Consider the following 14,858-nt stretch of genomic DNA (forward strand, 5'->3'; position numbering starts at 1 on the left):
TTCACATTGATATATTTCTTCTGCCTTTCTGTCTCTAGGGTATTTATTAAGTCTGCAATTTGATCTGATATTTTAAGACAAGGCTTGTTTTGGGGTTTTTTATTTTTGTTTGTTTTTCTGTAACATTTAAGCTGAATGCTACTTTTTGGACATTATGTAAAGTTCTTTTTTGGTATGTGTGAGGCTGTTTCTATTGTGACTGCATAAGTTATTGACAGTTCCTAATCTTTATGGTGCTATTGATAAGTTGCAGACTTTAAGTATTGCTTCCAGTAAAGCTTTCTATAGACACGTCCCTTTCTTGTTTCCTGTGGCAAGCATCTCATCTGGTTGTACTATAAGGGGCTAGCAGCTGGACCTTTCCCTTCTCCCAGCTGTGGTGGACTTCCTCCTCTGTCTTTTCCTGTAGTTTAATGTGGGCGAGAATTTCTCAGGAGTAGGCAAAGTCCCAGGAATGCTTCCCAGGATATAGACCCAGGAAAGTGACAAGGTCCCAACAGTGCAGACCTCAAATCTCAATAGTGCAGGGAGAGGAGAGAGTTAACTTTCCTTACCTGAAGGAATCCTTTGTTGTCTCTTGCAGTTCATGAAATGCTTACCTGTGTGGTACTCCCCTTTTAAGGGGAGAGGGAAGACTATTGCCCTAAGAATTGTATCCCTTGTCATTCCATGTGGCTGGTGGGAATGCCTGACCTTTTATTCTTGAAAAAGTTCTTATTTCAGTTTTTTTTTAATATGTAAAAGGAGATTGTTGTTGTTGTTGTGTACTGCTAAGGTGGAACTGACCCAGAGCTGACCATCCAGCAGGTTTTCAGAGGCAGTTAGTCACACATGAGGAAATTGACCATTCTTCTTCTGAAAAACAGCTGGTGGATTTAAAGAAAAATTATGTTCTAGATAATTTCTTGAAAAGTCCTTCAAATCAAATGAAAGAATATTTAACTTTAAAAGGATTACCACATTTTCCATATCCCACACAACTAAGTGTGTTAGCCTATTAAAAAAATACAGACATTTCTTCCAAAACTACTTTTACTTGTCCTAATGCAGGTGTCCATGGATGCTGCAAGAGATTTTTAAAAACCTCATGTTTTAACATGAATGTTAGGGATTCAAGTGTAGCCAGGCAAAAACAGCTACATAAGAAAAGCTAGCAATCTGCTTCTGAAAAGTCGACACTGAAAGCCAAGAAGCATATGTCTACTCTAACACACATGAGGTCATGGCTATTAACATCCTAGAAGAACCATACCTCACAATTTACTGCTAACAAAGCCCACTGGAACTTATATCTGCATGTTTTAATTGCCTCTGAAAGGTGAAGCAGACATGAAGTCAGCCCAATGAACCTCCCATTCCTTGGAGAGTACAGGAAGAAAATCTGCTTGCCAGAAAGAGATACTCTGAGATCAAAGCCTAGGGATACCCTTGCAAATAACTTTAAACAGCTGTAATAGTGGGGGAAGGGTATAACCAGAGAAAGGAACAAAAGACTCAATAAAGACAGTAGTAGGGACATGTTGGAGGGGAAGAACAGGAAATCTTTCAAGAGTGAAGAGGAGGCTTCAAATGAAATTGAGACCAACAAGAAGCCAAAACAAGCAGGAGGTGATGGCTGCATTGGAGATTCACTTCCAAGTATTTGCAACTAGTAGGGAAAAAATACGACAGCAACTTTTGAATAGAAAAGTTAGCTGAACTCTAACAGCACTGTGCTTTACAAAGTATTGAGGGAGGAGGAAAGGGCATTTTGTATTCTGCTCCTCTTTCCTGAACCACGTAAATCTGGGGTTTTGCCTTATGTATTCAAATCTTACACAGTTTGAAATCTTCAGATAAAGCTTCTATATATGTACAGGTTTCCTATGTAGAAAATTGTTGGTTTGTTTTGGGGGTTTTTTACTTTTTTACATTGATGGATAGATCAGATACTGACATTATAATGTACTAATGCCTCATGTGTACGCCAAATAACTGGACAATTAGTTGCTAATGGATAAGCCAAGGGCACCAATCTATCTACTGAAGAGAAAACAGTACTTTTTGTTTTAAAGACAGAACAAGTTACCAAAACAAGTAAGGTCAGTGGTAGCAAAATACTAGAGGAGCAAAATAAAAATGTTTAAGCTTGAAAAAATTATAATTTGAACAATGCTTTTCTTATTATAACACTTTAGGATATGGGTTGGTATAGATTAAAAAGAATTTGGTATTTCCTTTTTGGTGGAAATATGCTAAAAACATTCTCCCCTTTTTAATGAGAAATGGATACAAGAAAATATAAGGTATTTGTCCAAAATAATATAACTCTTAAGTGACAGTCTCAGAATTAGAATTCTTAGGAGTTAATGATACATGCTATAAAATCCTAGTTAACAATATCTTGGGTTCAAAGTCTTGATAATAGTGGCATCCAGACTGAAAAGATGCATTTATTCAATAAGCTTTAAGGATATATGTGCAAGATATTCTTCAAACATGGAATAAAATGGAAAATGAGATGGGCTCCTTCTAGGAATTTACAGCAGGGTTGGGATAAGTCAAACAGAAGGGTAAACTGCTTAGGGTTCAGCCTATCACAAAAACATGGATGATGGTCTTTGAGGGCTTTAAAAAATAAGCCAATATTTGCAAGGGAGGGAAGAAAGACTATACTGAGTGGTAATATCTGAATGTGAGCTTGAAATATTAATGACAATTTTTTAGGACCTAGAGGATCAATGACATCATGCTTGGGAGGGTGGAGGGACAACACAGGAGGGGAAGGCCCTCTGTGAAGTGGATTGATTCAGTGACTGGGATAATCGGGATGGGAGTGCCAGAGACAGTGCGATTGGCACAGGACAGAGCAGTTTAGGGCTGTTGCACATAGGGTCGCTATGAGTCACAAGCAACTCGACGGCACATAACAACACAACAACAGAGGATCAGTGATGTTCTACATGAAAAAGCCTAATGTATGTAGAAAGAGGGAGAAAATGGTTAACTAGAGAATGATAAAATGGATTTTTTCACCTTAAGTAAATATTCAAACACTACTGAAATGAAATGATCATTAGAGAGAAAGAGAAGCATGAAGGCATCAAATGATGAACTTCTTCATTTTTATAGACCATGCCAGTAATTTGAGCTTTGGTTTCTTATTGGTAATCAAGGGGTGGGGAAGATCTCACACACACACACACACACACACACACACACACACAAAACCACCTCTAAAATGCCAGAAGGAATCTTCTCTGAAATTATTTCAGAATAGATTATGGAGTTGCATGTTAAGAGATCATTTTGCTTCTATGGTGTTTGAGCATTTACTTAAGGTGACCAACTCTCCTGGTTTTCCTAGGACCGAAAATCCCACATTGTAAAAAAATTGTTGTCCCTAATGTTTCACTTGAAACATTAGTTTCTGTGGCATTGTATAAAACTGAGGGTGATATGATGATATATATGGTATACATATAGACCATATAGACATAGTGTAGGAAGGGGATAGAAAATAGTTAATGTCAGACACAGCTCTTTTGGTCAGTAGGCGTCCAGACACTGTAAAGGGCTCTGAATTATTTTAGGTAGCCCCTGAGCCCTTGGAAAGATTATTTCTATGCTCACCTCCAATTTATAAATAGACTACTAGAAGATAGAAGATGACGTTAGGAAAAGTGCACTTGATGTGCAAATTACTCTTGTCTATCCAAGGATCTTTATAGACCTTTGCAACTGCAGATAGAACAATATACAACCACAATGCCCATCCTTGATAAAAAAACCATAGTATTTATTGAATACTATGCATTTTCTAAACCACTATGGAAACTCTATGAACTTGGAGAAACGACAATAGTTAAAGAAAGACATTAGGTCTTTTGTACATGGAGTGGCTATGAGTCATGCTCAACTCAACGGCAATCGACAACAGCAACTATGCCAAACACTGTTCAGAGTACATTTCATTAGTTTAGTCCTTAAAATAGTACAAAGATTTAGATACTATGGATTTGGTTGCAACTTACAGCAATTCTTCACAAAATGGAAGAAAATATTTCAAAGTATTGCATTATCCTGACAATCGTTTCTAAGTTTAAAACTATTGTAGCCAATTTATCAATTGATCTCATGAAAGTTCTTGCTTTTTTAATTGATAAACAGTATTAATTTTTTTCCCACTACACCAGAGGCAAGGAAAAGTGAGTGATTTCCCCCACATTACCAGTGAGTGAAAGAGATTTTGCAACTGAGCAGCTGACTTCAGAAGCCAAGCTCTTAAACTATAATACATTCTCTTTATTGTGTGGCTGGATGGATGTACTGATGAGTTGGTTGCACGTATCAAGATGTGAAGAGAAGAGAACGTAATCAGGTTCTTTGAGGAGGAGGTTTTGTATTTCTTCACTATATTGAAGGGTATTAAATGGCATACGCATTTAAAAAAAAACACAGATATTCAAAAGCAAATGTTTTGAAGGCTACTTCTCCAGAAATTCTGAAAATTGGTAGATCCAGTTTGTGACTCAGAAGGTGTATTTTTAACAAATCCACGAAAATTTATATTTGGATCATTTCTATAATTGCAAATATCTGGTTCTTAGATAATTAAATAAGGTATAATCTGACTCTCTGGATCACAGATCAGAGAGAACAAACTGAAGACAATTTAAAGAATAACCTTTTTCTTATAGATTGATTTAGGTTTAATGTTACTGATTTTTTTTTCCTAGCTTGAAAAGTATACACACATAATTTGTTTCAAAGGAACTCTGGTGACACTGTATTATGTGTCGGTCAATGCTTTGGATCCATAAGCTTCTCTGTAGGGGAAAACTGAGCAGTGTCCTGTCTCAAAGATTTCCAGCCTTGGAAACCCAGATAGAGTCACTATGAGTCAGAAATGAGTTGATGGCAGCACAGTTTTACTCTGATACACAGATTTTAACGTTGGAGACCGCAATTATTTCCTGGAAACAACATCAGACAGATAGTTGGAGGAATGTGAGGAGAGAGAATAAGAGTAAGCATGAAAGTGATATTTGTTCCTATTTGAAAATAACCAGTATATACAGGCCATGCACAGAAATTGTAGAGGTATTGAATCTTTCTTTTTTATACTTCTCTTGGCAGGTATGATCAATAAAGCAATGCAAAGTGCAAATCAGACTTCCGTGTCTCACTTCATTTTGGTAGGCCTCCACCACCCACCACAACTGGGTGTGCCACTCTTTCTAGCTTTCCTTGTTATCTACGTCCTCACAGTCTCTGGCAATGGGCTCATCATCCTCACAGTGTTGGTGGACATCAAGCTCCACCGCCCCATGTACTGGTTTCTATGTCACCTTTCCTTCCTGGATATGACTATTTCCTCTGCTATTGTCCCCAAAATGCTTGCTGGCTTTCTCTTGAATAGTAGAGTTATCTCGTTTGGGGGCTGTGTAATCCAGCTATTTTCTTTCCATTTCCTGGGCTGTACAGAATGTTTCCTTTATACACTCATGGCTTATGACCGTTTCCTGGCCATCTGTAAGCCTCTACACTATGCCACCACCATGACCCGCAGTGTCTGTACGTATCTGGCTTGTGGTACCTGGCTTGGAGGCACTCTTCACTCACTCTTCCAGACAAGTTTCATTTTCCGACTACCTTTCTGTGGTCCAAACAGGGTAGACTACTTCTTCTGTGACATTCCAGCCATGTTACGTCTAGTCTGTGCTGATACCACCATCAACGAGCTGGTCACCTTTGTGGACATTGGCTTCCTTGCCCTCACCTGCTTTGTGCTTATTCTTACTTCCTACGGCTACATAGTGTCTGCCATCTTGAGAATTCGTTCTGCTGATGGGCGTCGCAATGCCTTCTCCACCTGTGCTGCCCACCTCACTGTTGTCATTGTTTACTATGTTCCCTGCACCTTTATTTACCTGCGGCCTGGCTCACAGGAACCTTTGGATGGGGTGGTGGCTGTGTTCTACACAGTTATTACTCCTTTGCTTAACCCCATAATTTACACACTCCGAAATAAAGAGATGAAAGCAGCACTGATGAGGTTGGGAGGTCACAAGGATGTACAGCCTCATTGACTGGATTCATTGGAAGATAAAATTCAGGGCACTAGATGGCATATGATATAAATGATAGATTTGTGACTAAAGGAGATTTGCTCATGAATAGAGTAGAACTTCTAAGTGGAGATATGGAAACCCTAGAAAGCTCTACCATGTACATAATTCACTCTCTAAATATTATTTCCCATGTTTCTCCTTTGAATACTACAAAAAAAAACCATCTAAAGCAATCAGCAAGGGTAATACTTTGTAGAAAATGTCCAAAAGAAATAAAATAGCACATAAAAGTTTATTTCTCTAGGGTATTCATCCGCTTGTATACCATACCTCCTAAATTTTATTAATGCCTGAAAAGCTTTTTTGGCGGTGGTTATGGCCAAATCAGCCTTGGACTCAAGATTATCCATGCACACAGCAAGATCAAACTATTATGATCCATAAAGTTTCACAGGCTCATTTTTTGACAGTAGACGGTCAGATCTTTCCTTTAAGTCTCTTATTCTGGAAGTCTCACTGAATGAAACATTTTCAAAATCATTGCATATACAGCTGTCAGTGGTAAGTGGATAGAGGTTGCACTTGAAGTACCTTGACCAGTAACTAACACCAGATTTCTTTCATCTGGAAGATGAGAGTTTTACAATCACCAAGGGTTCTTTGAAATAGCTCTTTATATGTTAAATAAATATCATATAAACCATCTGATTTTATCTTACTAATAATCATATAAGGGAGATAATATTATTTCCCAGGTACCTGTGGTGAGATTGAAGTTTTAGGAAGTGACTGATTTAAAAACTTTAAACTATCTAACTTTTTTTTTTTTTTCTCCATCAAGGGCTTTATTAACTTACGACTAAAATTATTGTTAGTAATGTTATTTTTTTTTTTATGGAAAAGTAAAAGAAAAGATTCTTTCATTGTTTTACAAACACTCCCCCAGGTCCCCTCCACCATGCAGCCCTCGCTCTAGTCTCCTGTGATGACAGAAATACCCAGTTACATCTCTCTTTTAGACGGTTCTCTCCCTCCTCTGTTTCAGTGCAGTATACATTATTGAACCCATCTTACTCAGTCTCTCCCCAACAGTGGCATCATGTAATATTTGTCCTTTTGTGACTGGGATATTTCACTCAGCATAATGTTCTCCAGAGTCAACCATTTTGAATAATATTGCATGAGTTCCTTGTTTTTTCTTGACAAACAAACAAGCAAAACACCCAACAAAACCAGCAAATCAGAAAACAAACAATAAGGACATCACAGGCGTATCACACCATTACCCAAAGAAGTCATATTCTGTAATACACGGAGTCGTGCTGCCACAGGCAAACTTGATGGTTACACTAACTAGTCTTCTGAGCTTTCAAAGAGTTCCATACTACTAAAACTGAACAAGGTAAATTAATAATAATTTCATACTGCTCATAATCTCGGACTGCCTGATGCTTACATGGATGTTGATGAAGCAGATCGTATATAATGGTAGAAAGTAGTGCTTTTTTGGTGTGAACTAGGACATGTTGTAATGGTTGTGAATGAGCTTGAATTCAGTCATGTGCCTAGATGGACAAAAAGGGTAAGGAGTTATCTAAGCTCCTAAAGTTTATTCTTGTTGCCCTTCTTGTGATACAGTTGAGAGCTTCTAAGTTGGGAACATCCTACATGGGTTATAGGATATAGAGTGCTAGAGATTCTTTTGTTAATGTTTCAAATATACATAGGCCAGTACAGCCCGAGGAGAGTATTTGTATTGCTCAAACTAGTTTCAATTGGTATAAAATGAAGAGAACTGGTTTCTACGGAAGAGAAGCTTTGGGATAAGAAAATTTTGTTTCCTATTCTAAATTAGTATATAAACTTATGGGTAAAGTAATTTATTAAAAGTAATTTATTTAAAGCAAAGAGATGAAACATGTGATCTTAAAATTGATAAAATTAGAATCATTTTAGTGTGCAGAAAGTATTGCAATAATTTAAGATAAAGAGACTGTTGCATCTGGAATTTATATATTTTACATCTTAGAAAAGATAAAGTAATCTATGGTTTAAAAAAAAATACATAAATCCAGTTGTCAGAGGACAGGAGTAAAGAGAATCTTCCATACAATGTGAACAACATAGACCCTTAGGGAGAATCCTAGAAGAATGCTCCAGAGATTAGTTAACTACCATAGGAAAAGAATATATGGCTGGTGGTATCAAAACAGTGACACATTTTATTTAACAAACACACAATCATGGTGTCAAGGACACCCAAACAATTGGCAGCACTGAGGGAATTAAGATAATAAGGTCTCCTGCTGACCCCAAGAAAAAGCCCAGATTAAAGCAAACAAGAATATGTCATTGTAATGTTTAGATTCTTTTTTAAGACTGCATCAGATAAACAAATAAAGTATCATATAACTATTTTTTCTTTCATTTTTAGGAGAGAAATTTTAAATTTGTAGCTTATCATTTTAAATGAAGAAAAGTACATCATAAAAACAACCACCAACAAATTTGACACAGTTAACCAGCATCAAAGTTGATGTTTTAAATAAAGTCTGAGTCCATAATTTAAGCTCTTAACTAGGAAGAATAATAAGCACATGTGTTTTGTACAACTGTATTTCACATGAAGTTTTTTCCTCTAAGTTTGTTTTGAGATACTTTAAACTTGAAAAAGAAAGAAATAAAGTAGAACAATGAAGTGATACTAGCTTATGAATAATTTTTTAATCTCGAGAATAGAGCTAAGAACATATTGTCTTTTGAAGTTTAAATATTAAGTATACGTTGCTCCACAGGATTTCATGCCAACCCTTTGGCTTCACAATTTAAAATCCAAATAAATAAATTCAGATAAAAATAAAACCTTCCATTTGAAAATATGAATCACTGATCTAATTTCAAATTAAAGAAAGGAGCAAAAAGGAAGAACTCCCTGTGCATTTCTCAAACTCCTTCCGCATTTCTCAAGCTTAAAGAACTGAAAAACAAATTTAAGCTTTGACTTAGAATGCTGAGCAACACTATGGGCAAAATCTTGAATGATCTATGGAAATATCAAAAGAAGATAAATGAAATACACAGAGTCACAGTACCAAAAAGAATTGGTCGATACTGAAAACATTCAAGAAGTACCATAGGAACAAAAGCCAGTGGTAATGGAGGAAAAAGTTCAAGTAGTATTGACACCATTTGCAAAAAATAAGACCCAGGAATCAGTGGAAGACAAACTGTAATGTTTCACCTAACAGATGCAACCTGGATGCCTTCACCAGTCTAAGCCAGCAAATTTGGGGGACATCTGTTTGGCTGGCTGACTATAGGAGATCTGTTGTTTCCATTCCCAAAGAAAAGTGATCCAACAGATTGCAAAGTTATTGAACAATATCATTAATAGAACATGAAAGCAAAATATTGCTAAAGATCATCCAAAAAAAGGGGGGGGGGGCTAGAACAGTACATTCACAGAGAACTGCCAGAAGTTCAAGCAGAAGTTTAGAAGAGGCCATGTCAGCAGAGATATCATCACAAATGTCAGATAGATCCTAGCAGAAAGCAGAGTGTATCAGAAGAATGTCTATTTGTGTTGTATTGACTATGCAAAGTCATTTGACTGAATTAAAGCAAAATTACACCTAACACTGAGATGGAGGAGGGGAACCTCAGAACACATAATTGTATTTGTGTGAAATCTATACTAAGATCACGAAGCTGTTCAAATGAAACAGGAATGCAGGGTTTCAAATCAGAAAGGGTGTGGATAGGGCTATTTCCTTTCTCCATACCTATTCAATCTGTATGCTGAGCAAATTGAGAAACTGGGCTCTATAAAGAGGAACGTGACAATAGGATCCGTGAAAGACTCATCAACATCTTATGTTGTGCAGATGACACTATCTTGCAGTGATCCACCAAAACAACAAACAAAGGGAAAGAGGAGGGGCACCCGCTACGTGTTCTCTCTGCCCTTTAGGAAACATGGAGTTGTTCCTCTGGCCACTTACGTGCGAATCTACAAGAAAGGAGATACTGTAGACATCAAGGGAATGGGTACTATTCAAAAAGGAATTCCTCACCCCTGTTACCAGGGCGAAACCAGAAGTCTGCAGTGTTACCCAGCATGCACTTGGCCTCGTTGTGAACAAACAAGTCAAGGGTAAAATTCTTGCCAAGAGACTTAGGCGTGTGTATTGAGCATACAAAGCACTCTAAGAGCAGAGACAGCTTCCTGAAAAGAGTGAAGGAAAATAATCAGAAAAAGAAGCCAAGAAGAAAGGCACTTGGGTCCCACTGAAATGCTGGCTCACTCCTCCCAGAGAGGCACACTGTGTGAGAAAGAATGCAAAGAAGCCCGAGCTGCTGGAACTTATTCCCTATGAATCCATGGTGTAATCAGGGTGAAATAAAGGTGTCTTAAAAAAATAAAAAGGAAGAAGAAGAAGAATCAACAGGTATGTATCAGAGAATGTGCACCCAGAGCGCTACTTGGAAGTAAAGATGATAAGGCTTCATTTCTCATACTTCAGGCGTGTTGCTAAGAGAGACTATACTTTGGAAAGGGATATCATGTCTGGAAAGGTGGAGGGTAAGAGAAGTAGAAGAAGATACCCACCAAGATGGATTGATAGAGTGACCTCAGCAATGGGTTCAAGTGTGTCAGAGAGATGTTGAGAATAGCACAGGATAGAACAGGATTCATTCTTTTGTTCATAGGATCACTATGAGTTGTACTCAACTATATGGCACCTAACAATAATAACAACAATAAAATTAATTTCTCTTTCCCCAGTAGCTAGCTAATAGTCACATTGCAATTTATTAAATATACATCTCTCAGGTACAATTGATATGTTAAATTCCTAGATGTACTAGAACTCATTTCTGGATTGCTTTAATTCATTGATATTTCTTAATCAGTATTTTTTTGTGTGTGTTTATATTGGTTTGCTTACAAACTTCATTATGTTTCACACAGTTCTTCATTTATATTGTGTTGTATACAATCATGCCCATGCATGTTGTAAATATAGAAGTTATAAAAATATAACTGGTAAAACATTTATGGGAGCCTGAGGGAGGTAGGGGTGGGAGCAGTGAGGTGAGGATGGGTAGAAGTGAAAACACAGGTTTGCACAGTTTGGTGGTTGAAAGGCTGGGGTGAAGGAAATAAATAGGACCAGGGTGAAAATACAGTAATGATGGGCAAGGTCCAATCCCAATATTTTTAAATAGCCACAACTTTAAAATACAGTGGGACTGCTCTCCCATCTTTTTTTTCTTCCAAAGCATATCTGACTCTTTAATTATAATTGTTTATGTAGATTAATTATAAAATGTTTTGTACCATCATCAGGCACTTCTCATCTTAATTGAGCTCCATTGAGTTTATAAATATTTTTTTTAAAAAAATTAATCATCTACAAAGAAAATATTTTATATCCTACTTTGGTCAGTAGAGACTTGGGTCTTAAAAGCTTGTGAGGAGCCATCTAAGAGACAACTATTGGTTTCTCCCTATACGGAGCAAAGGAGAATGAAGAAAATCAAAGACACATGGCAACAATTAGTCCAAAAGACTAATAATGTACTACATGTAACAGCCTTAATGACTCTGAGACAAGAAGAACTAGAGGATGCTTGCTTAGAATTAATGATTTCACTGAAAGGAATTATGTTTGAAGGTCTTACATAGATTGGGATAAAAAAGAAAATAAAACTCAAAAAGAGAAGAAAATATCAAGCTTATTGGTTGGAAATGAACTGGTGGAACCCTCCACACTATGACCCTGAGTAACCTTTCAGGTTTGGAACTGAACTCATCCCAATGCTCAATTTTCTATTAAGTGATATTTTTTGTTAGATGTCATTACGTTGTTTCTGACACATAATAACCCTATGTAAAATAGAATGCAACAATCCAGTCCTACACTATCCTTACAATTATTGCTATATTTGAGTTTATTGCAGTTGTTTTGCCAGTCTACTTCTTGAGGATCTATTTTGGTTGACCTGCATTGTTGTTGTTAGGTGCTGTTGAGTTGATACAATTCATAATGACCCTATGAACAGTGGATCTCAACCTCTTCCCATCCGAGCCTATCTTCACACTTCCTGACACACTAGAGTCCATAGTGGCAGCTATAGTGTCAATCCACCTAGTTGAGGCTCTTCCTCTCCTTTGTTGTTCCTTCACCCTTCTAAACATAATGTCCTTCTCCAAGGAATAGCCTCTCCTAGAATCATGCCTGGTGTATGTGAGGTGAAGTGTCATCATCCTTGCCTCAAGAGCACGCTGGCTACACCCTCTCCAAGACATATTTATTTGTTCTTTTGGCTACATGGGATGTTCAGTGCTCTTCTTCAATACCACAACTCAAAGGCATCACTTCTTGTGTCATCCCTATTCATTGTCCAGCTTTCAAATGCAAGCACATGATCAAAAAAAACCATGGCCTGAATAAGATGCACCTTGGTCCTCAAAGCGACATCATTATGCCTCAACAATTTGAGATTCCTAACTGCAGATCTCCTAATGCAATATGTCTTCTGATTTCTGACTGCTGGTACCAACAGTGTTAATTGTGGATCCAAATAAGATGAAGTGCAGCTGCTTGTCTAAAGCAGTTGGATTCTGGAAGTAAATTGTCTTGATTTAATTAACAATCAGGTGAACAATCAGATTAACAATCCTGCATGAAGACTGCTTTGCTATTAGAGGTACATACTAAATTGGAAGTTTATTATGTTTGGGGAGAACATTTTTCTATTTAGTATAGCACTTACTGCTAGTTTTCTGTACTGAAATAACTAGTGGTTTACTGTGATACTGAAAACTGTGCCACTGATGTGTCAAATGCCATAAAGGGTTACCCTTGGTGGACAGGTTTTAGTAGAGCTCCCAGATTAAAACAGACTAGGAAGTAGGATTGACCAACTGACTTCCTAAATAAGAGGCCTCTGAAAACTGTTCATACAAACAGTAGAGGAATGCAGATAGTATAGTAGAGACCAGATTGGAAGATAGATGAAATGAGGAAAAACAGTGACAAACATCATTTAATATGACCTGTTTTATCAAGAATGATACTCTTCTCTAGCCTGGCCCCTCTTAATAACTTGCCCCAAGCACAGGAAACCAAAGCAATTCTCACCATTGGTTGCCTTGGTTGCCTACAAGGACAATTTCTTTTGAGAAACATTTGGGTTTGTTGTTTTTTGGGGGTTTTTTGGTTTGTTTTTCGTCAGTTCTTAATAACATTCAATATGATAACTGTACATTATATTCAGTATCATAATTCAAAGGTATCAATTTTTTCTTTGGTCTTCTTTATTTATTATCTAGTTTTCACATGCATTTTTGGATATTAAAAATGCAATAGCATGAGTCAAATACAATTCAATCTTCAAACTAACATCTTTGTTCTTCAATGCTTTAAAGAAGTCCACTGCATGAGAATTGTGCAATGAATATAACATCTTTAGAATTCTTGACTGTTACATCTATAAATAATTATTTGGATACAAGTAAAGTGAAATCCTTGACAAGTCAATCTTTTTTTCTCACTTATGATGCTGCTGATTGTTGTTCCTTTTATGTTGAAGTGCAGACCCGAGAGAAGATTGATGACGAGAGACATGGAGATTTCGAAGTGAAGCAAAGCCCACAGATGTGGAAAGGAGTTTCACACTTTCCCCCTAGACATGCCAAAAGAAACAAATCATTCTCCTAGGTTTGGTGGTCTAAATTTGAATGTCTAGCCTTCTAAACTGTGAGAGAGAGAAAAAATCTGATAATTAAAACCATTTAATTGTGGTATTTCTGTTGTAATAGCAAGAGATAGAGGAAAGATAGATGATAGATATATAGATAGATAATAGATAGGTAGATAGATAGATAGATAGATAGATAGATGATAGAAGGTAGAACATTTATAGCAGGAGCTGCCTTGATTTCAATCTGATTTTCATCAGAGCATAGCTTTTTTAGAAAGATCTCTCTCTAGGCCTCTTGAAATAGGCCTGTAATTTAGTAAGATTCTCTGGCAATTCATAAACACATTAAAGTCTAAGAAACTTTGGAAATGTTATCAGATAAAGAAATGTGACTCCTTCAGAATGGAATATAGTAGGGTAAAGAGTAAAGGATGATAATATAGAGATTTAGTAGAGAATGAAAAAACATACATGAATAGAGAAATATTTCATTGGAGTTTTCAGGAGCAAAGATTAAATGTATAAAGATTAATCAGATGTTTATAGATTTGAATTATTTCCAAATGATGTATGATGTGAAGTTGCAGAAATACACAATTCTATAGAAGGGAAGAAAACCAAATACTCTTACGAGTTAATATTTCAGTGTTAGTGTTATGACTCATTAAATGAGGCAAATGAGAGTTAAGAAGACTTTGTAAGGGGAGCTCTGGTGGCCTAGTGGCAAGAAGCTGCACTGCAATCCCAGAGGAACACGGTTCGAATGCACCAGACGCTCTGCCAGAGAAGGAGGCGCAATATCCTCCTGTACCAGTCAGTTCTGATTTGACGGTACACACACACAAAATTTTTTTTTAAAAAAAAGAAGACTTTGTAGGATATTGTTATTTTATCATTCAACTGTGATAAAATAATAGGTAGAGATTAATGGTTGCAAAAATTTAAATGAAAGTACAAACAGAAGATGTTGTTGTTGTTATGTGCCATGGAGTCGTTTCCAACTCATAGCGACCCTATGCACAACAGCTCTAAACCCTGCTCTATCCTGCGCCAACCGCAACGCCTCTGACACACCCATCCCGATTACCCCAGTCA

The 14,858-nt window shown here is 37.0% G+C and overlaps 1 protein-coding gene and 1 pseudogene across 1 annotated transcript; both read left to right on the forward strand.

Moving 5' to 3' along the window:
- Window positions 1-5,108: 5,108 nt before the first annotated feature.
- LOC102854338 (olfactory receptor 10G6-like) lies at window positions 5,109-6,071 on the forward strand. Its single transcript, XM_006895595.1, has one exon. It carries the CDS (start codon window positions 5,121-5,123, stop codon window positions 6,069-6,071), a length of 951 nt encoding a protein of 316 aa, XP_006895657.1. The 5' UTR covers window positions 5,109-5,120.
- Window positions 6,072-9,937: 3,866 nt separating this feature from the next.
- On the forward strand, window positions 9,938-10,442 carry LOC102868025 (annotated as a pseudogene).
- The last annotated feature ends 4,416 nt before the right edge of the window (window positions 10,443-14,858 follow it).

Source organism: Elephantulus edwardii, unplaced genomic scaffold (assembly GCF_000299155.1).
Source record: "Elephantulus edwardii isolate Elephantulus edwardi_28Jun2011 unplaced genomic scaffold, EleEdw1.0 scaffold00171, whole genome shotgun sequence".
Lineage (NCBI taxonomy): Eukaryota > Metazoa > Chordata > Mammalia > Macroscelidea > Macroscelididae > Elephantulus > Elephantulus edwardii.

Excerpts from the sequence above, each read along its gene's own strand:
- LOC102854338 (XM_006895595.1), top strand. The coding sequence starts at position 5,121 with ATGATCAATAAAGCAATGCAAAGTGCAAATCAGACTTCCGTGTCTCAC.